Source organism: Pongo abelii, chromosome 12, assembly GCF_028885655.2.
Source record: "Pongo abelii isolate AG06213 chromosome 12, NHGRI_mPonAbe1-v2.0_pri, whole genome shotgun sequence".
Classification (NCBI taxonomy): domain Eukaryota; kingdom Metazoa; phylum Chordata; class Mammalia; order Primates; family Hominidae; genus Pongo; species Pongo abelii.
Window position 1 is genome coordinate 70,433,462 of NC_071997.2, and position 25,033 is coordinate 70,458,494.

Consider the following 25,033-nt stretch of genomic DNA (forward strand, 5'->3'; position numbering starts at 1 on the left):
ACCAAAGTTGAACAATAATAACAAAAAAAGCAAATTGCAGACAAATACATAAAGTAGTATTTAATATAAGTATACTACTTATATGAAATTTTATAAGGGCCGGGTATGGAGGCTCACACCTGTAATCCCAACACTTTGGATGGCCGAGGCGGGTGGATCACTTGAGGTTAGGAGTTTGGGACCAGCCTGGCCAACATGGTGAAACCCAGTCTCTACTAAAAAACAAACAAACAAAAGAAATTTTATTAGATGAAAAATACTATAAACACATACATAACAAATATGTGAAATTATGCATGAGACTGATAAGCACCTAATCCATGACAGTTTTGAGGAGTGCTGACCAGGTATTTTGTAGAAGGTCCCTCAAATGAGATTTGCCTGAGGTTTGCCTCCTGGTTAGACAAAGGTTATGTGTTTTGGGGAGAAAGAACGCAGAGATAAAGTGCCATTCTCAACCCACCATATCAAGGGTATGTGCTATCAACATGGCTTGTGGTTGTTAATGTTAATCTTGATCACCTGGCTGAGGTAGTGCCTGTCAGGTTTCTCTGCTGCAAAATTGCTTTTTTCCCCTTTCCATACCCTACTTCTTAGAAGGAAGTCATCACACAACCCATCCATAAGAATAGAGAGTTATGCGACATCTTCTTGGAGGCAAAGTATCTACATAAATCATTTGAAATTATTTTCTACAGGTCTATAATATATTAAACCAAGCAAAAGCGATCTGAGTCTTCTTGCTTCCCACCTCCACACAAAAAGGGAAAGAAAAATAATAGCAGCAGTATAATTAGAGATCATTTTTATTTTCTTCATTTTTCATCATTCCCCAAATTATCTTTAATGAGAATTTTCTACTTAGATAATGAGATTTGTTTAAACTATGCCTACAGTTATTATAATCTTAGAATTATTTATCTCACCAGTTTTTTTTTAAACAGAGTCTTGTTCTGTCACCCAGGCTGGCGTGCAGTGGCACAATCTCTGCTCACCACCTCTGCCTCCTGGGCTCAAGAAATCTTCTTACCTTAGCCTCCCGAGCAGCTGGAACTAAAGCCATGTGCCACCACACTTGGCTAAATTTTTAAAATTTTTGGTAGAGATGAAGTCTCACTATATTGCCAAGGCTGGTCTCGAACTCCTGGACTCAAGCGATCCTCCCTGCTCGGCCTCCCAAAGTGCTGGGATTACAGGCATGAACCACCGCTCCTGGCCTCTCTCTCCAATTTTACTCCATGTCAAAAAAGTAAAGAAAACTTGTTAATCTAATATAATAAATTTAGCTTATTTTGAAAAATCTTGGTTCTTAAGATCAAGAATAAATACTGGGAGCTGAGCACAGTGACACATCCCTGTAATCCCAGCACTTTGGGAGGCCAAGGCAAAAGGATCACTTTAGCCCAGGAGTTCAAGACTAGCCTGGACAACTGTGGGATATGATAAGGCTTCTCTTCAAATAATCTGATCAATCTTTTATTCTTTAATTCATAGTACCCCACGCACACACCTTTTTTCTCCTTTTTCTCTTTTTTCCTTTTTGCCTTTGTTAGATGCCCAGGCACGCCACAGTACCAGGCATTATCAGTACCAGCTCACATTCCTTTCCTTATTTGGAAAGAGGACTAACTTTCTAGCTCATTACAGACACCCCTTCCCCTTCCTCTCCACTTTCTTTTACGTGCCCACCTTATCTTAAAAAATCAAATGTTTAGCCAACCGGGATTAGTTTAGATTGTACAACCCAACCCTAGCAAATGAGGAAAGGGTACAGGGGCAGGACTTGCATCAGGAATAAAGGCTCTCATGCCCCTTTATTCAGGTGTGCTCTCATGGCAACTGGCCAAGGAGGCACCCCTCTGTGCAGAAGTAAAATTGTTTTGCTAAAAATCCTTTGTTCGAGTGTTCAATTTCCTTATGATTTTGAGCGCGATCCCTAACAACAATATAGCAAAACTCGGTCTCTACAAAAAAGGCAAAAATTAGCCGGGCATGGCGGCACATGCTTGTAGTCCCAGCTACTCCGGAGGCTGAGGTGGAGGGATTGCTTGAGCCCAGGAGACAGGGGGCCACAGTGAGCAGTGATCGCACCACTGTACTCCATCCAGCCTGGGCAACAGAGACCCTGTCAGAAACAGACGAACAAAAAACAAATACTGAGGACATGAATTCTATGACCAAACATAACAGATAAATTAATGAAGCCTAATAACTTGCAACTCTTTTTTAACAAACTAGATAAAATATTGTCAAAGAAATAACTTCTAGAATATCTTATTGATCCAAATACAAGACAACCTGGAGTTTAAGTAATCCGATTTTTCCAAGAAAGAAAAAAAGTAATCATAGGAAATATTCTTTATCATGGTAATTCTAGTAAGTCATATACAGTTGGCCCTCTGCATCTGTGAATTCCACATCTAGGAATTCAACCATCTTTTTTTTTAGATGGAGTTTCCCTCTTGTTGCTCAGGCTGGATGGAATGCAGTGGTGTGATCTCAGCTCACTGAGACCTCCACCTCCCAGGTTCAAGGGATTCCCCTGCCTCAGCCTCCCAAGTAGCTAGGATTACATGCGCCCACCACCACCCCCAGCTAATTTTTTGTATTTTTACTAGAGATGGGGTTTCATCATATTGGCCAGGCTGGTCTCCAACTCCTGACCTCAGGTGATCCACCTACCTTGGCCTCTCAAAGTGCTGGGATTACAGGTGTGAGCCACTGTGCCCAGCGTTATGATTATTCTTCTTCTGCTTGGAAATAACTCTTTTTCCACTTACATCAGAGGTTTTTAATATTGCAAGAAAAAAAAACATATTGCTGGATTGTACCAAGGAAGTTGTTTGAATAAAGGATAGTTATTTCTTCAGTGACTAAGTTATAGCCAGGAAGAAAGAATGACTGGAAATTCAATATGATAATACCTGAGACATAAATATTTGCTTCTCTAGTCACTTAATGGGAACCAGTAATTAAGAATATCAGAAAGTTATGCACTTCTCCAATTTCCATCAAGTAAGTGAACTGGAACACATCACACAGATTTAAATTAATCATCACTTACGAAGAAAACAGACTGACAAGCACATAAAGCTACCAAGAACTAACAACAGTTCAATTACTACAAAAAATACTCACAGTAACCAAAAACAAATCTGTACTTGTCAACAGTTCTGTCAAGTTTCCAAGAAAGTGCTATGTCATAATGTGTAGATGTGTTCTTTAGTGGAGCCTATAAAATATACAACACTGCCAAGTTGAAAGCACAATTAAATTAAGACCTTCAGAAAGTAAAAGCAATTTGCCTCTGGTGACTATTGTTAGTAATGAGTCTTAAAGAGAATGTTTTTTTAAATCCTGATTTATTCCATCAGAATTTCTTCCTCGAAAAATATAAATTTATATAATTAAAGATCGAATGCCAGGTCAAAAAAACTTAGTTGTATTTCTATAGCCTGCAGAATAAAAATTACATAATGATCTAAAGCAAGTGAAACTGTCCAAGAAGAGTTTAGGTAAATAAGTATTTTATAAAGCTCTTAAACATTTTCTTGTTTGAAAACCTACATATAAAAGCCAGATGTAGTGGTGTGCACCTGTAGTCCCAGCTACTCAGGAGGCTGAGGCAGGAGTATCACTTGAGCCCAGGAGTTCAAGGCCACAGTGTGCCATGATTGTGCTTATGAATACCCATTGCACTCTATCCTGGGCAACACAGCAAGATCCTGTCTTTAAAAAAATTAAAAAAAAAAAGACTAAATAAAGATTTCCCTTGAAATTGGTTTCCTTACTGAGAATCAAATCTCAAATTGTTTATGCCATTATTTTAAGTAAAAACTGAGGCCAGGCACGGTGGCTCATGCCTGTAATCCCAGCACTTTGGGAACCAGAGGCTAGTGGACTGCTTGAGCTCAGGAATTTGAAACCAGCCTGGGCAACATGGAGAAATCTCAACTATACAAAAAATACAAAAAATTAGCCAGGCATGGTGGCATGCACCTGTGGTGACAGCTACTGGAAAGGCTGAGGTAGGAGGATCGCTTGAGCCCAGAAGGCCAAGGCTGCAGTGAGCCAAAATTATACCATGGGACTCCAGCCCAGCAACAGAGTGATACCCTCCCTCCCTCTCCCCATCAAGAAAAGGAAAATGGTCCAAAACTCTTAAGTAGATATAGTCCAAAAAGAAAAGCAAACTGATTTTGTCCTTTCTTTTCACCTTCAGTAAATTCGTGAAATGTGATTTACTGCACAATTAATTATAATATGGTTTTACTGTTTCAAATGTTTTTCTCTGGGCTTCAATTTCCCTAAAATTAAGCAAAGGGAATTTGCTATATAAGCTGCATGTGCCCCCAAGTAATTACATTCCATATTGCTATATCTATAGGTTGAGCCACATAAATACAACAGTATTCAACTGTTTTGGACTTACAAGTATGGTAATTCCAAATGGTTCAACCTTACTAAATCTCTTAAATTTTATTTTCCCCTATAGACTATCTTTGGCATCACGCGGCTTTTGTTTTCTTTTCTTTTTTTTTGAGATGGAGTCTCACTGTGTCACCCAGGCAGGAGTGCAGTGGCACAATCTTGGCTCACTGCAACCTCTGCCTCCCGGGTTCAAGCAATTCTCCTGCCTCAGCCTCCCAAGTAGCTGGGATTACAGGTACACGCCACCATGCCCAGCTAATTTTTGTATTTTTAGTAGAGATAGGGTTTCATTGTGTTGGCCAGGCTGGTCTCGAACTCCTGACCTCAGATGATCTGCCTGCTTTGGCCTTCCAAAGTGCTGGGATTATAGGCATGAGCCACCACACCCAGCCTATTTTTTTAAAATAGAGCAAAATGTTTAACATTATTATGAAAGCCAGTGATGAGAGCCCGTTCTCAATTGACATTCAGGATTGAATGCACTTTATTAGACATTTTTTAAAGCAAAGAAAAAGATGATACTCTGATATGGAAACCTTCCTAAATTACTATTAATATTTCACAATTCATATTTTGGAATAATCGCAGAATTTGTACTAGCCCATTCAGCTTTATGACCCCACTTATTATCAGCTTATAGTCTGTGGCCTAAGTTATAGTTTTCACCACCTGCCTACTATGTATCAGGCCCTGTCCCAATCCCTCAAATAAGATGAACAGCATATGGACCTGCTTTTGAAGAGTTTTCAATCTGGTTATGTACCAAGAGCTCAACATCCTTGGCTTTCCTGATTTGCTAGAAAATCTAGAGCAATGCTACCCGAAGTATGGTCTACATATCAGTGCCAGACCACAAACTTCATTACCAGTCCACCATGAGGTAATTATATAAACTGAAAGTAAACATTTAGAAACTTTTGTGGCAAAATGACTATTTTTATGTCAATTAACCTAATAAAATAATCGGAATGTATGTTTTTATGTATTTTTGGTGAGGAATTGAACATTTTTTAAAAAAACAAAACTGGTCCTCAACAGACTGCTTCTTAAATGTAAGAAGCACTGCTGTGAGGGTAGACAGATTGGACAGTTCTGCTATCTTTGCAACTTAGGTCTTCTGCATTTGAAAGTTAAAACATTGGTTTCATATTAGACTTCATCAACTGGCCCCATTTCCACTATTAAAGATCCTGGTTACATTTCGATAAGGGAAAAAGGACACCAAGAAGAAAATAAGATGCTGGCTGAGGAAGTCAGGAAGATAAAAGTTACTAAAAATAAGAAAAGAGAAAAAATGTTACTGCTCTTCATGGAAGAGAAAGGAAAATACTTCAAGTTGACAGTAAATTTTTAACAACCACTGTTGTATATGCCTAGGTCTTCTTAGATGGAAAAACAAAACAACGATGTAATCTTTTAATTTCCCAATTTACATAATTTAACAATTTGAAAATACCAAAAGAAGGAAACTGTAGCCAAAAGAAGAGCTATGGAGTAGATAGGCAACTTCATTTCTCACAAGTCTGTGTAATTAGTCCTGTTTTTGCCACCTGTGATAAAATAATAAAGCTTCTATTTATCTGATAACCTAGGACATTACTGGAGCCTTTATACATGAAGTCCAACTTTGTTTCATTTGGCACAGCTAAAAATATAAGTGAAATGAAATACATTTTAAAGGCAAATTCATATTTCCTATTATTAGATTTAATATACAACCAACTAGTGTTTCAATTGGGTATTACTGCCATATTCTGCATGCTAATTTAACAAATTTACATATTTTTAAAAAAAGAAATTTATTTGGTTTCGTAAGTAAAACCTGGCCAAGGACAGACTCACCCAGAACACCTCTAGATGGCTTCCAAAGCTCAATGACTTCATGTGCACCTACTATGTAATAATCATCATGCAAGGAAATTTCCGGTTTACTGGATGCTGTAATGGCCTATGAGGGGCAGGCAGTTTAACAGTAAACCAAGCCCCAAATCTGGCGATAGGCGGAAATGGGAAAAAAAAGAGTACACAGTGTATTAGATTTGGTGTGGACTCTGGTTAAATACATCCATAGCATGTAACAGAACATCTATGACAACTGAAAACTGAACATTCACAATTTCAAAACAGTCTCAAGCAACTGGGAACAGCTCTGCTGTATAGAAAATGACCACTGTGCTCAGATATAAATTTGAATCATGCATACTAGGAGGTATGTTTAGCTATAAACCTAGCCAACTTCCCAGCATATTCAAGGCAGCTTTATAGAATCGACTTGGATCATTAATGAAACCAAGCCTTGATACTTCAGTATCAGTAATACTTTTGTGTATGTCTGAAAATCCTTTAAAAAGTTTTTTCCTTAAAAGCGAATTAACAAAATATTAACTTAAAACAAGGCAACTGAAGGAGAATCTCCATATGAGAAGGGTAGCTGGACTTTGAGGCTTCAAATCGTGCTCCTGAGATTTATCTTGCCCTTGATAACTCAACCCCTGGAAGCAACCATTTTTGCACATTTAGTAACCACTCCGGTACATTTGTAAACCTTTATCCCTAACTCTAACGGCTTAAGGTTTTTCTTGGTCATGTACAAGATTTCATACAGATTAGAAAGAGTTGGTCATGATCACCGAATTTTTACTAAGTGTCCACAAAGCCCTATATCATGCTGAGATACCCACTCTTACTGTGCTTACAGTCTAGTGGGAGGCCTACAGATGACATCTATGACTTTCTCTTTTGAAGTAGTTTTAGCTCTGGTTTTTCTGAAAGTCCTATTTGGTATCTAGGCCTAGCAGACAGATCACACTGTTAATCCAAACAGTCTCCTCTAATAAATAACATATTTTATTAGAAACTGCCATCTTGAAATTACAAAATTAAAAAATATTTAGAAAAAATTTACATAAAATTTTACTTCCATGTTTATGCTTCCATATTAATAAAAACCTGATCACAGTAATTTCAAAACTTTTAATTATAACTCATCTATAGCAAAATGAATAGCACTCAGCCACCTGCTATTCTAAATATCAGCAGAATATTTATGTAGATCTTAAACACTCTAAAGTCAACTAGCTAAAAACATAAAACTCAGGTAACAAAGGGTACAGAAAAAGTGCTCAATCTCTCAATTCTTTTTTTTTAATTTTTTTTGAGATGGAGTCTCGCTCTGTCGCCCAGGCTGGAGTGCAGTGGCGCAATCTCGGCTCACTGCAACCTCCGCCTCCCAGGTCCAAGCGATTCTTCCGCCTCAGTCTCCCAAGCAGCTGGGACTACAGGCATGCAGCACCATGCCTGGCTAATTTTTGTATTATTAGTGGAGACAGGGTTTCACCATGTTGGCCAGGCCAGAGTGCAGTGGCGTGATCCCAGCTTACTGCAACCTCTACCTCCCAGGTTCAAGCGATTCTCCTGCCTCAGCCTCCTGAGTAGCTGGGATTACAGGCCTGAGCCACCATGCCCAGCCTCAATTCCTTATCACAAACACAAAAATGAAAAATATAAGACCGGGGTGTATTTTTAGTAGAGACGGGGTTTCACCACGTTGATCAGGCTGGTCTCGAACTCCTAACGTCATCATCTGCCCACCTCGGCCTCCCAAAGTGCTGCGATTACAGGCATGAGCCACCACGCCCAGCCTCAATTCTTTATCACAAACACAAAAATGAAAAATATAAGACCGGGTGTAGTGGCTCACGCCTATAATCCCAGCACTTTGGGAGGCCCAGTGGGGCGGACTGCTTAAGCCCAGGCATTTGAGACTAGCCTGGGCAACATGGTGAAACCACATCTCTATAAAAAATTAGCTAGGCATGGTGGTTGCATGCCTGTAGCCCCAGCTACTAGAGAGTATGAGATGGGAAGACTGCTAGAGCCCAAAAGGTCAAGACTGCAGTGAGCCATGATCATGCCATTGCACTCCAGCCTAGGCAACAGAGCAAGACCCTGTCTCAAAAAAGAAAAAAGAAAATATAGGGAAAGAGATGAGAGAAAGAACAGAAAAGAGTAACAAATTCTTGCAACATTTAAGTGAGATGATTGCTATGGCAGTTGAGAAGCAAGCAATTCCCACTGGATAACTCCAGAGAAATAAGAAATGGGACACACTATCTACTTCCGACTGAAAGTAGGGAAACAGGTCAAAAATCTGTTGGATTTTGGAAAACAGGTTGGAAACTGAAGAAGAGGTTGAAAATCGGCTTACTTGGCCCAGCCACCATCCCATCACCAACCCTGGTGGAAGACGGTAGTTTTCCATTCTGGAGAGTGAAGCAAAGGGGTCTGGACTCAAGGATCTCAGGCACAACTGAGAGAAAGAGACTCATTCTGAAAACTGGTAGGTAAAGTGCGATTCTACATGCTGACGACAGGGTGCCCAGGCCTCTTTTCTCCTTTGACTCTGCAAGGCAATTCTGATACAAACTACCAAGACTTAGGCCTAACTTTACAAGTTAAGGGTACTATCCTTCTAAAAGAGGATACCATTTCTGACACTAATCACAAGCTTGAGGGTTCCCAAGCTACCTTCACTTCTAAACAACTGGCCAGGCCGGGCACGGTGGCTCACGCCTGTAATCCTAGCACTTTGGGAGGCCAAGGCAGGCAGATCACCTGAGGTCAGGAGTTCAAGACCAGCCTGACCAATATGGTGAAACCCCATCTCTACTAAAAATACAAAAATTAGCCGAGCATGGTGGTGTGCACCACTCAGGAGGCTGAGACAGGAGAATTGTTGAACCAGGGTGGCCCAGATTGCAGTGAGCCGAGATGGTGTCATTGCACTCCAGCCTGGACAACAGAGCGAGACTCCATCTCAAAAAAACAAAACAAAACAAAAAACTGGCTATAAATTCAGGGGTTCCCACTACCCCCTCAGGTTCAATAATTTGGTGGAACAACACATAGAACTCAGGAAAGTCCTATACTTACAAATATATATGTGTGTGTGTGTGTGTATATATATGTATATATGTGTGTGTGTGTGTATGTGTGTGTGTATATATATATATATATATTTTTTTTTTTTGAGACAGGGTCTCACTCTGTCACCCAGGCTAGAGCACAGTGGCATGATCTCGGCTCACTGCAACCTCCACCTCCTGGGTTCAAGTGATTCTCCTGCCTCAGCCTCCCGAGTAGCTGAGATTACAGGTGCGTGCCACCATACCCAGCTAATTTTATATTTTTAGTAGAGATGGGGTTTCACCATGTTGGCCAGGCTGGTCTTAAACTCCTGACCTCAAGTAATCCACCTGCCTTGGCCTCCCAAAGTGCTGGGATCACAGGCATGAGCTACCACACCCGGCCCAATTATAGTTTTATTATAGCAAAAAGGACATAAATCAGGACCAGTGAAAATAAGAGACACCTAGGGTAAGGTCTGGGAGGGGCCCAAATGTGAAGCTTCTGTGGCCTTTCCTTGTGGAGTCAGGACAAATCACCCACCTATCACACAGATGCAATAACAATATAAACAGAGTACTGTTCACCAGGGATTCAGGGGTTCCCACAGAGTACTGTTCACCAGGGAAACTCACCCAAACTTCAGTGTCCAGAGATCTTACTGGGGCTGCATTACGTAGGTATGAATGATTGAATAACTGGTCACATGATTTAATTCAATCCCCAGCACCACCTTTTCCTCCCTGGAGGTCAGGGTGATATTGCATGGGTGAAAGCCCCAACTCCTTAATCACAGTCTTTCTGGAGTTACCAATCCCCATCCTGTGTCATTTATTAGCATAAACTATCTAGGGGCTCACTATCAGTCACCTGGTTGGCAAAAACTATGAAGTATGATCTGAGGGGCCTAGCGTCAAAAATAAAGACACTCCTATCACTGAAGAAATTCCAGGATTTAAAGCCTCTGTCCTAGGAACCAGGGGCAAAGGCCAACCACATTCTTTATTATACAACAGGCTCCAAGAACACTGGCAGCAGGACTTCCAAGCAGAAGTAGTGGAAAATTCCTCTCTGAGGAGCAATCCGACCAGGAAAATAAACTTAACAGATACTGACTGTAAGGTATATACCTCAGCATCATATAACTAAGTTCAGTAGGCCTTAAGCTATGCCCATACTCACGAGGCCTCTAATCAACCTCTTAGTGTATCACTCTTAAATATAAATAACAGTAAAGAAGCATTAAATATTTGAAGAAAACTCCAATGTGAAAGAGAACAAAATAAATAGGAAAAAAATAGAAATTCACAGAAACAAACAATTCAGGGAGTTTTTTAAAATTCAAAATATGACCTATAATTAATGTTATCAGAAATAAACAAGAGACCACCTACATAACAAGTACCAACTCCCTACCTGTTTAAAGGAACATTAAAGACAAATGAGAAATTAATATCTGGAAATAAAATAGCAGAAATGAAAAATTAACACAGCAGGGTAGTTGAGAAAATTTCTATAATTATAGCCAAAAAGGCAAAAAGATAAAAATAGAAGAAAAGAAAAAAAGGAAGAAAATTAAAGAAATCAAGCAAGAAGGTCCAACCATGAATAACAGGAGTTTCAAAATTAGAACAGGGAAAAATATGGTATGGAGGAAATTATCCAATAAATTATACAAAAAGATTTCTCAGAATTGTGAGAAATGGGAAAGTTCTTTTTCAAAGATTATAAAAAGTCACAATTTTTTACTATAAGATTGCTATCCACTATTAGTATATATATATTCCAAATCAGCTGTCCTAGATTGCTCTGGCATGCCTGGACAGAGCTAGACAAGCCCCAGCCCATAGTCCATGCCATTCCGTATTTGGAGATGCTTCCTTAACTATCCCTGGGCATCTTCCTTTTCTTTCTTTGTTCTGTTCCCCTTGCCCAATTAAAAAAGTTTTAAACTAACAGCCAATCGGGTAAAGTGTAAAATGTGAGGTCCTATTCCAGCCAATGGAAACTGGACACAGCAGCAGGGTAGATGTGTCAGGTTATAACTAACTCTGTCTCCTTTGTTTGGTGTGCTCTCGTGGCTGGACAGCTACTGAGTCGCACTTTTTCTGCAGAAAGTAAAGCTCACCTTGCTGAGAGATCATTTGTTCCCACATTAATTCCTTTTTTATGCAACACCAAAAACTCCATTTCCAACAATTTGGTGCTCCAACGTGGGGCTACCTTTCCCCTCTAGGGCAGTCTCTTGCCCTCCCTCGTGGGGAGGCGCCCCACTGCCCTTTGCGGCAGCCCCAGGGAGAAGAGAGCCGGGACTCACCGTGCGAGCAATCTGGACTCTCAGTAATGCCAAAAAGGAGTGGCTTACCAAGCCGCAGATGTCAGGGGCCTCAACCAGGTAACCTCGCCCGAGAGCCAAGGTAGGAAATGTTGCCAAGGGCGACAAACTACTTCCTTGGTGGTCTACTTCTGGCAGCGGGGCTGAACGAGTGCAAAGAACCTCCAGAAGGGAAAGGCACGGGAGGAAGGTTACCTCCCGAGGGGGAAAGAAAGGAATTGCAGAGCAATTAGGGTCTACCAGTCAAATGGCTTGGGAAAATAGGAAAGCCCTAGACATGATGTTAGCTAAAAAGGGAGGTGTCTGTGTGATGATTAAAACCCAGTGCTGTACATTTATTCCAAATAACACTGCCCCCAATGGGAGCATAACCCAAGCTCTACAAGGACTTACTGCCCTATCAGATGAATTAGCTAAAAATTCTGACATTAGTAACTCCATTTCAAACTGGTAAAAGAGTTAGTTTAGCAGTGAAAGGAAACTATCGCTTCAATTCTCACCTCCTTAGCTACTGTATTAAGTATACTCCTTCTTGTTGGTGTATTATACCTTGTACTCGAAGGTTAGTGCAGAAACTCGTCAGTACTACCCTTACTAATCTATTCCCAACTCCCCCGCCACCATATTCAGAAAGACTACTCCTTCCAGAGGATCAGGCCAAACAACAAAGTCAAAACATGCTAAACAAATTTGAAGAAGTATAAAATAAAAAGAGAAGGGATTGTGAGAAATGGGAAAGTTCTTCTTCAAAGATTATAAAAAGTCACAATTTCTTACTATAAGATTGCTATCCACTATTAGTGTGTGTATACACACACACACACACACACACACACACGTGTATTCCAAATCAGCTGTCCTAGCTTGCTCTGGCACGCCTGGACGAAACTAGACAAGCCCCAGTCCATAGTCCATGCCATTCCTTATTTGGAGATGCTTCCTTAACTATCCCTGGGCAACTTAAAAAAGTTTTAAACTAATAGCCAATAGGGTAACTTAAAAGTTTTAAACTAATAGCCAGTAGGGCTAGCCCCAGTCCATAGTCCATGCCATTCCTTATTTGGAGATGCTTCCTTAACTATTCCTGGGCAACTTAAAAAAGTTTTAAACTAACAGCCAATAGGGCAACTTAAAAAAGTTTTAAACTAATAGCCAATAGGGTAAAGTGTATTTTCACTGCCAATGTGAGGTCCTATTCCAGCCAATGGAAACTGGACACAGCAGTGGGGTAGACGTGTCAGGTTATAAATAACTCTGTCTCCTTTGTTTGGTGTGCGCTCGTGGCTGGACAGCTTTGAGTAGCACCCTTTCTGCAAAAAGTAAAGCTCACCTTGCTGAGAGATCATTTGTCACGGCGTTAATTCTTTTTTTGCAACACCAAAAACTTCATTCCCAACATAATTAAAGGACATGAGTTTCCAGATTCAAAATATGTGGATTGTGGGCAACATGTCACAGCCATGAAGAAATTAGCCAATTCAGTAACAGAGCTTTTATGAACAAGATGTGTGTCTTTGGAAAAGTTGCTTTATTTTTCTGTCTCAATTTACTTATCTGTAAAATGGGGAAATATCTAGCTAGTAGTCTTATAAAAATTAAATAAAATTACATTTATAAAATGCCTGCCCTAAGGTTTAAAACTAACTAGGGTTTCAATAAATATTAAGTGCCTCCCCTTTTATTCCTGTTACTCATATATTATTTCCTAAAAATAAAAATTTTCTTTCTCCAGTATTCATAGCTATATATACTATTAAGGTTTCCATTGAACATGGACCTTCCTTTCCTTGTCCTAGCATTATTTCCTTTCCTGATAATCTTTACAAGTTACCGAAAAAAGGCTAATATCATTATTTTTATATAAGACATCAAGATTTCCATGCATACATACGCAAATGATATGAAAAGACAATTCACATGAGAGAATGTACAAATAATAAGCACATGGTGAAACCATCGTAAACAGTAATAAAACAAAAGGAGATGTAAACACTCAAGTCACTATTTATAACTAAATGAGCAAAAATAAACAAACAATGCTAACTAAGAGCAGTAAAACTAGTACAATAAGTATAAAGTAAAAAATCTGCATGGAAAGCAACATGACAAAATAAAATCAGTGTTCGTGGCCTTTAATCTAATAACTCCACCTCTGAGAAAAGGCCCAAATAAACAACTCAACAGATGCAAAAACTGTACAAAAGCACGAACTGAAGTAATATCTACAAGCAAGTCTAGAAACAATCCAACTGTCTACTAAACAATATGGTATGACTATACAATATTAAAGTCATTATAAATAAATACTATGAAAAAAGTTTTCTCTAAAAAAATTACTAAAACTATAGAAACATAAAAATATATAAATTTATAAAACCAAACATTTATGATCTAACACATTCTGACAGCAGGATAATGAAAATAAGGTCTCTTCCCAGAAAATCTATGATAGAATTGTCTACATGTGAGTACAAAAATCAGATAATTCATACATTATGACTGTGTACTAAATAAAAATAAACATTTGTGGCCAGGCAAGGTAGCTCACATCTGTAATCCCAGCACTTTGGGAGGCCAAGGCAGGTGGATCATTTGAGGTCAGGAGTTCAAGAGCAGCCTGGCCAATATGGTGAAACTTTGTCTCTACTAAAAATACAAAAATTAGCCAGGCGTGATGGCACGTGCCTGTAATCCCAGCTACTCGGGAGGCTGAGGCAGGAGAATAGCTTGAACCCAGGAGGCAGAGGTTGTGGTGAGCCAAGATCGCGCCCCTGCACTCCAGCCTGGGCAACAAGAGCAAAACTTCGCCTCAAAAAAAAAAAAAGAAAGAAAGAAAGAAACCACAATACAGAAAACGGGGTTTGTGGACACAAAGAAAGGAACAACACACGCTGGGGCCTGTCAGAGGGTAGAGAGTGGGAGGAGAAAGAGGATCAGGAAAAATAACTAAAAGGTACTAGGCTTAATACCTCGGTGATGAAATAATCTGTTTAACAAATCCCCATGACACAAGTTTACCTGTATAACAAACCTGCACATGTACCCCTGAACTTTAAATGAGCCTTCATTTCATCCATTTTCAAAAGCAGCTAATAATACTAATCTTAAATGACAGTCACAAGATTCAAATGAGAAAATATTCTAAAGCATGCAATAGTACTAAGCACACTGTAGGCACTCAAGAAACATTTTTTTTTCTTCTTTCCTTCACTTAGGGTTATTCCGTGAGCAGTTCTCTGCTTTTCCAAGGGCAAATAATGCTTTGCAAATCTTTATTTACAACTCTTAACAGGAATGAAGAAAAGAGTTTGGTTTATTAGAGAATGGATTTAACAATAAACTCAAATTCCTAAAATAAAAAGAATAGTTTGCTTGTGTTTTTATGTCAAACAAACTCAGAAAAACACTGGCGGGTGGCATGTCCTTTTCCTTTCTTTATAAGTTTCCTCTTGTTGGTTTGTCTTTAAGACAAAGATTTTATAAACTATTGCCACATAATTTTTTTTGTAATGAAAAAAAAGGAGACAAAGACTTTACAGCTAACATTAATTTCTGCAGATTCCAACTTAACCAGCAATGGGGTCAATCCAAAAACTGAGTTAAGTATCTTTGGCAAAAAACAGAAAACCACAGTCACAAAAAAGACTGAAAATTCTATCCTTATATGGAAAAGATAGGACTTTACCCAAATTAGATGGCAATATTTTACAGTTATAAAGCTATATAGTTTCATGGAGTTGATGGGGTACAGGAAGTGCTACCCCAAAATATGTCATCTAAGCATTTCAGAAAACAGAAGCAGAAAGACCACTCTCACAAATCACCCCCAAAGTCTCCTATGAAGCAGGTCATAAACCTACACCTGTAATCCCTGCTACTCGGAAGGCTGAGGTGGGAGTTCAAGGCTGCAGTGAGCTATAAACACCCCACTGCATTCTTGGGCAACAAGCGAGACCACATCTCTTAAAAAGATTTTACACACACACACACACACATCCATCTTCCTTCAATTAAAACTATGCACCTTCTTGCCGGGCGTGGTGGCTCATGCCTGTAATCCCAGCACTTTGGGAGGCCAAGGCGGGTGGATCACTTGAGGTCAGGAGTTCAAGACCATCCTGGCCAATATGGTGAAACCCTATCTCTACTAAAACACAAAAAATTAGCTGTGCATGGTGGTGTGCATCTGTGGTCCCAGCTACTTGGGAGGCTGAGGCAGGGGAATCCCTTGAACTCGGGAGGCAGAGGTTGCAGTGAGCTGAGATCGCACCACTGCACACCAGCCTGGCGACAGAGCGAGACCCCGTCTCAAAAAAACAAAACAAACAAACAAAAAACTATGCACCTTCTTTCAAGTAAAAGTTACATGGGGCCGAGCACAGTGGCTCATGCCTGTAATCCCAGCACTTTGGGAGGCCAAGACGGACAGATCATAAGGACAGGAGTTTGAGACCATCCTGGCCAACATGGTGAAACCTCATCTCTACCAAAAATACAAAAAATTAGCCAGACGTGGTGGCGCGCACCTGTAATCCCAGCTACTCTCGACGCTGAGGCAGGAAAATCGCTTGAACCTGGGAGGCAGAGGTTGCAGTGAGTCAAGATCACGCCACTGCACTCCAGCCTGGGCAACAGAGCGAGACTCCATCTCAAAAAAAAAAAATTTTACAAGGAATTAATTTTGAGGTGCTAACATTTAATGCATCTGAACAATTATTCTATCTACTATATGTGATATTATAACCAAGTTGTCTGATACAGATCTGTGGAACAGAATTCACAGTCCAGAAATAAACAACCAACTGATTTTCAACAAAGCTGATAAGGCAATTCAATGGGAGAAAGGATAGTCTCTTGGACAAATGGGACTGGGAGAATTGTATACCAACATTCAGAGTATAAATTAGACCTTGTTTCTCAACTTTTCATTGTTGCACCCCTAAGGAACCTTTCTAGACATTTTCAACCTAATTGTGCCTTCCCTCATGAAACGGTAATACCACAGATAAACTGTGTATCTGTTTATGTGCTACATATACCCGTGCTTTATATGTAAAAACACTAATATTCTTTCATTCCCTAAGAATCAGGCCAGGCACGGTGGCTCATGCCTGTGATCTCAGCACTTTGGGAGGCCAAGGCGGGCAGATCACCTGAGGTCAGGAGTTCAAGACCAGCCTGGCCAACATGGTGAAACCCCGTCTTTACTAAAAATATAAAAAATTAACCAGGCGTGGTGGTGGGCGTCTGTAATCCCAGCTACTTTGGAGGCTGAGGCAGGAGAATCACTTGAACCCAGCAGGTGGAGGTTGCAGTGAGCCGAGGTCGTGCCATCACACTCCAGCCCGGGCGACAAGAGCAAAACTCCATCTCAAAAAAAAAAAAAAAATCAATTCTTGTCCCTATTGAGAATGCATTAAAATTGTAACTCACACACACACAAACTCAAAATGAATCAAAGACAAAAAGTAAAAGCTAAAATTATAAAGCTTATAGAAAAAAACAAACAGAAGAGAACTCTCATTTGAAAGCTTTGGTTAGCAAAGAATTATTAGATACAACACTGAAAGCACAACCAATAAAAGAACAAACTGATAAACTGAGCTTCAACAAAACTGAAAACTTACGCAGTTCAAAAGAAAAGATGAAGTTAAAAAATGCAAAGACAAGCCAGGTACAGTGGCGCATGCCTCTAATACCAGCTACTAGGTACTAGGGAGGCTGGGGTGGGAGGATGGAGAGGGAGAGAGAGGGAGAGAGAGAGAGAGAGAGAGAGAGACAGAGAGAGACAGAGAGAGACAGAGAGAGAAAGAGAGAGAGGAACTTCTGGCAATCCTCAACCTCAGCTCTAGCAATCCTCCTGCCTCAGCCTTCCAAAGTGCTGGGATTACAGACATGAGCCACCACACCCAGCAGCAAAACATTTAAATAGACATTTCACCAAGGAAATATGGGAATGATTAATAAGCACATAAACAGAACTCAGTCATTAGAGATGTGGAAATAAGTAATTCAAAATCTCAGCTGCTGGAACGCCAAATTATTTTGAGCCTTAAACTCATGCGATTTATAGGGCTTAAGTCACATGACAAGTAGCTATAACCTAGGCAGCTGCAAACCTGTTTCTTTGATTATACTATCCTTTATCAGGCTGGGCATGGTGGCTCACGCCTGTAATCCCAGCACTTTGGGAGGCCGAGGCGGGTGGATCACTTGAGGTCAGGAGTTTGAGACCAGCCTGGGCAACATGGTGAAACCCCGTCTCTACTAAAAATAGAAAAACTAGCCAGGCGTGGTGGCACACCCTTGTAATCCCAGCTACTCAGGAGGCTGAGGTAGGAGAATTGCTTTAACCTGGAAGGCGGAAGCTGCAATGAGCCAAGATCGCGCCACTGCACTCTAGCCTGGGCGAGAGAGCGAGACTTTGTCTCCAAAAAAAAAGAGAGAGAGAGTGAAGCATAATGGTTCAGCCTGCTCGCTAGAGTAATACTATCCTTTATCTTTACTTACAGTTTTATAAAATGTTGCAAATGACTAAAAGATGCCAGGGAAGACTCCTCTCTTCACTGTTGATCTTCATTATAGATTAACTTCCCTCTTACCTTTCTCATACGAAGACTTCATGACTATCACAATAAGACAGAATGTTAAATACATTCTTTTAAATTGGAAAGAAAATGAAAACCAGCTATAAAGAAAACAAAACAAGCCATGGGAGGGAAAAATGCAAAATGTAACTAATTAATCTGCTATAACTCATAAACCAGCCTTGTATAGAAAATGCTATACTCCTACCAAACTTTTTTCTTTTCTGCCTATATAAGCAAAAACTTATTTCAGAGCACTGACTCCATTTCTCTGGAGTCTCCCAGATGGCTATTCCCAGTTTTTCACTTAAATAAACTCTTTTTTTTTTGAGACAGAGTCTCACTCTGTCGCCCAGGGTGGAGTGCAGTGGTGCAATCTCGGCTCACTGCAACCTCCGCCTCCCAGGTTCAAGTGATTCTCCTGCCTCAGCCTCCCAAGTAGCTGGGATTACAGGTATCTGCCAGCTAATTTCTTTATTTTTAGTAGAGATGGGGTTTCACCATGTTGGCCAGGCTGGTCTCGAACTCCTGACCCTGTTATTCTCCCGCCTTAGCCTCCCAAAGTGCTGGGATTATAGGCATGAGCCACCGCACCCGGCCTGAATAGACTCTTTAAAGTGGATTTTGATTATTTCAGGTTGCTAGAGAAATGCAAATTAAAACTATAATGATACACCTACTACGTAACCCACAAAAATTAAAAATTAAAAATTGTTTTAAAACTATGAGGTACTACTACACATCTATTAGAATTATTGAATGGTTTGTATGTATAGATAGTATGTATATGTGGTATTTTCCTACCTCCAAATGGTATTAACCAATTAATAAGAGCTCTATTCTAAATAGCTCAAAGAAAAATAAATGCAGCCGGGCACAGTGGCTCACACCTGTAATCCTAGCACTTTGGGAAGCCGAGGTGAGCAGATTGCCTGAGCTCAGGTGTTCAAGACCAGCCCGGGGAACATGGTGAAACCCTGTCTCTACTAAAATACAAAAGAAATTAGGTGGCGTGACGGCATGCATCTGTAGTCCCAGCTACTCGTGAGGCTGAGGCAGGAGTATTGCTTGAACTCAGGAGGTGGAGGTTGCAGTGAGCTGAGATTGTGCCACTGTACTCCAGCGTAGGCAACAGAATGAGACTCAGTCTCAAAAAAAACAAAAAAAAAAAGAAAAGAAAAAGAAATACTTACATAAATAATCCTAAAACTCTCAGAAATATAAAAACTAGGCTGGGTACGGTGGCTCACACCTGTAATCCCAGCACGTTGGGAGGCCGAGGCTGGCAGATCACCTGAGGTCAGAAGTTCGAGATCAGCCTGGCCCACAAGGTGAAACCCCGTCTCCACTAAAAATACAAAACTTAGCTAGGCATGGTGGCACACCCCTGTAATCCCAGCTACTCAGGAGGCTGAGGCAGGAGAATCACTTAAACTCAGGAGGTGGAGGTTTCAGTGAGCTGAGATCATGCCACTGCACTCCAGCCTAGGCAACACAACAAGACTCTGTCTCAAAAAAAAAAGAAACTAACCTCAATATTTTTCAAGTGTTGGCAAGGAGGTCAAAGATCTGAAACTATTATGAACTGTTAGTAGGAGCACAAAATGGTGCAGTTATCACCATCACTCCTGCAGTTTATCAGTTTCTTTAAAAGTTGAACATACACTTTCCATATGTTCAACCATTTCACTCCTAGGTATTTACCTAAGAAAAATGAAAGCATATACATCCATAGAAATGTAATCGCCCAGTGGGTCCGTCCTGCCCACTGCACAGACAAAATCAATTCACTGAGATTGCAGCAGTCCAGTAAAGAAAGAATTTAATTAATACATGGCCAGCAACATAGGGGAACTGGAGTTATCACTTAAATCAGTCTCTCCAAGAACTCAGAAGATAGGCAGAGTTTTTCTGGAAAATTTGATGGGCAGGGGGCTGGAGAATGAGTGCTACTGACTGGTTAAGGATGAAATCACAGATGTATGGAAAACGTTCCTTGTGGGCTGAGTCTGCCTCTGGGTGGGGCCACAGGACCAGCTGAGTCAAGAGTCACGGTTCTGGGTGGGGGTCAGTCGGTTGCCAGAAAGCTTGAAAAAATCTCAAAAGACCAATCTTAGGTTCTACATTAGTGATGTTATCTACAGGAGCACTTGGCAAAGTCACAAATCCTGTTGCCTCTGGCCACAGGACTCCTGAGCAGTAAAGGATTATAAAAACTATGCCTATATTTTAGCAGAATTCAGACCCCTCACATAATCCTAATCTTGTGGCCTTTCATTAGTCTGACAAAAGTGGTTTTCGGTCCCTGAACAAGGAAGGGGTTAAGTTTTAGGAAAGGAATATTATCCTTGCTTTCAGGTTAAACTATAAACTAAATTCTTCCCATCATCAGCTTGGCCTATACCCAGGAATGAGCAAAGATAGCTTTGAGGTTAGAACCAAGACAGAGTCAGCCATGTCAAACTTCTTTTACTGTCACAATTTTGCCATGGCGGTTTCACAGACATACACGAATAGTCATATCAGCCTTATTATATCATACAATGGACTAATGCTCAGCAATAAAAAGGAATGAACTATTGATACAAGAAACATGAATGAATCTCAAGAATAATTTACGCTGAGTGAAGGTAGCTAGACCAAAAAAGCGTATTGTATGATTCTGTTTATATAAAACTCTAGAATATGTAAACAAATCTACAGTGACAAAAAGATCACTGGTTTCCTGACAGGGATGGTTTGGGGAGAATCAGAGGGAGAAATTTTTAAAGGGACACTGGAGAAATTTCTGGGAGTGATAGATATGTTCGCTATCATGTTGAATATCATGTTGATAGTTTTGTGGATACATTCATATGTCCCTTTATCAAATTATATGCTTCAAATATGTACAGTTTACTATATCCCCATTATACAGCAATAAAGCTGTTAAAATAATGAAAGTCCCAGGTGAGAGTTTTAATATATTTTAGAAAGATTTCAATATTAGGGCACCTACTTAGATCCACAGAGTTGGAATAAAGATTATTTTAAAATAAAAGTAATTTGAACTGAAGATGCAGAAAGTTGTTTTTTTTTTTTTTTTTTTTTTTTGACACAGAGTCTCGTTCTGTCACCCAGGCTGGAGTGCTATGGCGCGATGTCGGCTCACTGCAATCTCCATCTCCCAGGTTCAAGTGATTCTCGTACCTCAGCCTCCCAAGTAGCTAGGACTACAGGCATGCGCCACCATGCCTAATTTTTGTATTTTTAGTAGAGACAAAGTTTCGCCACATTTGCCAGGCTGGTCTTGAACTCCTGGCCTCAACCAATCCACCCGCCTCCACCTCCCGAAGTGCTGGGATTACAGATGTAAGCCACTGTGCCCAGCCGCAGAAAGACATATTACCTGAACTTCCCTTATCCAACCTCCCTCTGGAAAACCCAGCTGTCATTAACCCTCTCTCCATGGGAGTTTCCTGGAATTCAGCTGCCATAGAGACAGTCCGCCCATTGCCATTGGCAGCAAAAAGGCCAACAGAACCATCTACACCTTCCAATTGAAGCCCTAAACCCCTCTCCTCCATTTTAAGTTGGTAAACAATAGTTTCTCCTTATCTGCAGTTTGGCTTTCCCTGATTTCAGTTTCCCATGGTCAGTGAAGAACTGAAAATATTAATTGGAAAATTCCAGAAAGAATTCATAAGTTTTAAATTGTGCGCCAACCTGAGTAGTGTGATGAAGTCTTGCACCCTCCCACTCCTTCCTGACCGGGACATGAATCCTCCCTTTGTTCTGGGTATCCACGCTGTATATGCTGCCCAAGGTCACTTAGTAGCCTTCTCAGTTATCAGGTCAATTATTTCAGTGTCACAGTGCCTGTGTTAAAGTAACCTTTGTTTTACTTAGTTATGTTCCCAAAGCACAAGAATAGTGATGCTGGCAACTTGGATATGCCAAAGAGAAGCCATAAAGTGCTTCCTTTAAGCGAAAAAGTGACCTTAGCATTCCTTGGCCAGGGTTCAGTACTATCAATGGTTTTGATCATCCACTGGGGTCTTGGAACATAGGGAAATCCCATATTAATCCATAGGGGATTAGGGGGAACTACTGTATAAACCATTTATCTCTGACTATTGAGTGAATTACTCATCACTGAGCACTCCCATGACACACATAAATAAACCCTGTCTTTTCTCCTATCAACCTGCCTCTTATCGGATAATGTGCAGGTCCCCAACAACTAAACCCAAGTTGGAGGAGGGGAAGTTTTCCTCGCAACAGATTTGTCAGTGAGGTTGGGATGGCTGGGATTCCCTGCTTGTTCTGGAAACCGCAACTGAAACCCCAAGACCTATGACCCAGCCAGTGAAAATAAACATATTACCTGTCAGACCCTAAATCTTGGGGTCCAGCTGAGCAAGGATGTTAAGAGCTTCTGCTTTCCTTTTCTAAAAGGGATTTTCCAAAATTTAGATTTATAGGAGAAAACACTTTAGGAACTAGTTCTTTGAGTACTGTCACTCTTGGTTCAAGTACTCTTATAATAGATCCTTTCCTTCTCAGGGATAGCCATAGTGTCCTGTTTGTTTCGTTTTGTGTCCTGAGACCTTGGCTTGGATCCAGTGACTGCATTCTGTTATTGGTTTTCTACCTGACAGTGGGTCTATGTCTGCAGGCAGGCAGGCAGCCAGTGGCCTGGGGGCCTGAGATACTTTCCTATGGATCATGCCAGCTCTCAAGGGAGTCTGTCTAAATAAAAGATCTCAGTCCATAAGGGCCTGCGTCATCTCTTTCCTTGCTGCCTTGCTAGTACTGAGGAATCCCATTTCAGCATCACCTACCCAGTGTCAAAAGTATCTCACTTTTGTTGGAGGCCACAGACACAAGTTTTCACAAACATCATTCTTTCTTTTTATTTTAACTGAATCTGCCTTGATCTGGAATTGACAAACACTACTCTTATTGCCTGCGGCGAAAAAGATTTTTACTTCTTCTCTCTTTGGATATCTTTGCGAGTGACTTTGGAACAGAGGCTCCACCTTCTGCACACTTTTTGGGAACACCTATTGCATCCATGGGTAAGCCATAAATAAAAAGACTTATTATTTCAGTCACGTTTTGAATGACTGTGCTCTCTGAAGCTGGGTTAGAATCCAAGGCTTCTTTGTTTGGAAGGAACTCATTGGGCTGGAACTCTTCTTCCCAGTTTTGGTTTGGAGCCTCTCTGTACTCCTCTTAGGCTAGAAGTTCTCCCTGGCTCTTTGTTTCACGGCTTCTCTGTTCTCTGCACTTGATCCTGCTCTTCTCATGGGAAATTCTCAGTCAAATGAAACCCTTCCTTGTCAAAACCCTGCTGACTATATGCTCTGCCACTGCAGCCCTAGCTCTTTCCCTTCCTTTCTTATTGGCATGACTTTACTAAGCATAATTTAGAACTTCAATGGCTTCATTTTTAAAATTTGGCTTTAAGAGACAGGGTCTTGCTATGCTGCCCAGGCTGGTCTCGAACTTCTGGGTTTGGACTCAAGTGATCCTCCTGCCTCCACCTCCAGAGTAACTGGGATTATAGGTGCAAAGACACCGTGCCCAGCACTTCAATGGCTTCTGTGAGAAAACCTAAATGTCTCCCAAGCTGGCTCCTCTGAGACCCATCCCTTCAGACTCCACCTCCTCAAGTCCCTGTAGTCACTGGAATTTTAGGCATCCTGCTCCTTCCCTAGGGAGATCTTGAAGGGGACTCAGGGACCTTGAAAGCAACCACTTGGGGCTAAAAAGGATAAATGGGAACAGAATTTAGTCTACATCCTCCATAAATACAACAAGACAAAACAAAGTCTTAAAAGTCTCCTCTGCAAATATTGGTAAAAAGCTTTAGCCCTCATATTGAACAATTAGTTCTATCCACTAGAAAAATAATTCAGACAAAAAAATAAAGTGAGGCAAAGACAAGAACAGACTCTTATATTTAAACTAGTGAATTCTGTATCACTGTTTTTATGCCTGACTCAAGACTAAATTTTTAGAGTGAAAGTCATAATATTCTCTACTTTTGTCTGTATATGTGTATATATATTATGTACATGTGATATTTTCCTACCTCCAGATGGTATTACCCAATTAATAAAAGAGCTCCATTCTAAATAATTGGCTTAGAGAAAATAAGCACTTACATAAATTAAGTATTCCCAAAACTCCCAAAAATATAGAAAACTAACTGAAATATTTTTTAAATGTATGTGTTTTTGGAGCTAATGCCTGCAGGACATAGAAAAAAAATAGTTTAATATTATTGATTTATTAGCTAGGTTATGGTGCACACTTGTAGTCCCAGCTACTTGGGAGGCAAAGGTGGGAGGGTTGCTTGAGCCCAGGAGGTCAAGACTGCAGTAAGCAGTGATTGCACTACTGCACTCCAGCCTAGGTGACAAAAAAACAACAAAAATAATATTGTTGATTTATTAAAAGATATGTCTTCAATGTCTTCAGAGTTTTCCAAATTGAGTATAATGCAGACATTTATTTTATATGTATACTTTACTGATATTTTATTTGTATTTATATTTATTTACATATTTTATTGGGCTTACTGATAAAATAAGCTAATATATTTATTAGATGTTTAAGATCATAAATTTACAGATGTGATTTTAATCAAATTGAGTCTGTTCTGACAAACTATTTCAACAATAATTGTTTCAGAAGTCTGAAAAGTAGAAATAAGACAGGCCCTGGTGCATGCCTATAAGCCCAGCTACCTCAGGAGGCTGAGGCAGGAGGATTGCTTGAGCGTGGA

At 40.3% G+C, this 25,033-nt stretch overlaps 1 protein-coding gene across 7 annotated transcripts in view; it reads right to left on the reverse strand.

The window, feature by feature from the left end:
• The window catches only part of COMMD1 (copper metabolism domain containing 1), a 246,875-nt gene that overhangs the window by 162,068 nt on the left and 59,774 nt on the right, over positions 1-25,033 (reverse strand). Inside the window, exon 1 of one of the 7 annotated variants that reach the window (XM_024242655.2) lies at positions 6,274-6,416. The exons of 5 other annotated variants lie outside the window; for them this stretch is intronic. In XM_024242655.2, the coding sequence (XP_024098423.2) occupies positions 6,274-6,315 (42 nt within the window). In that variant the 5' untranslated portion in view covers positions 6,316-6,416. Of the gene's footprint in view, positions 1-119; positions 143-6,273; positions 6,417-25,033 lie in introns of those variants that run through there. One more of the 7 variants, XM_054547508.2, reaches the window with a different exon arrangement.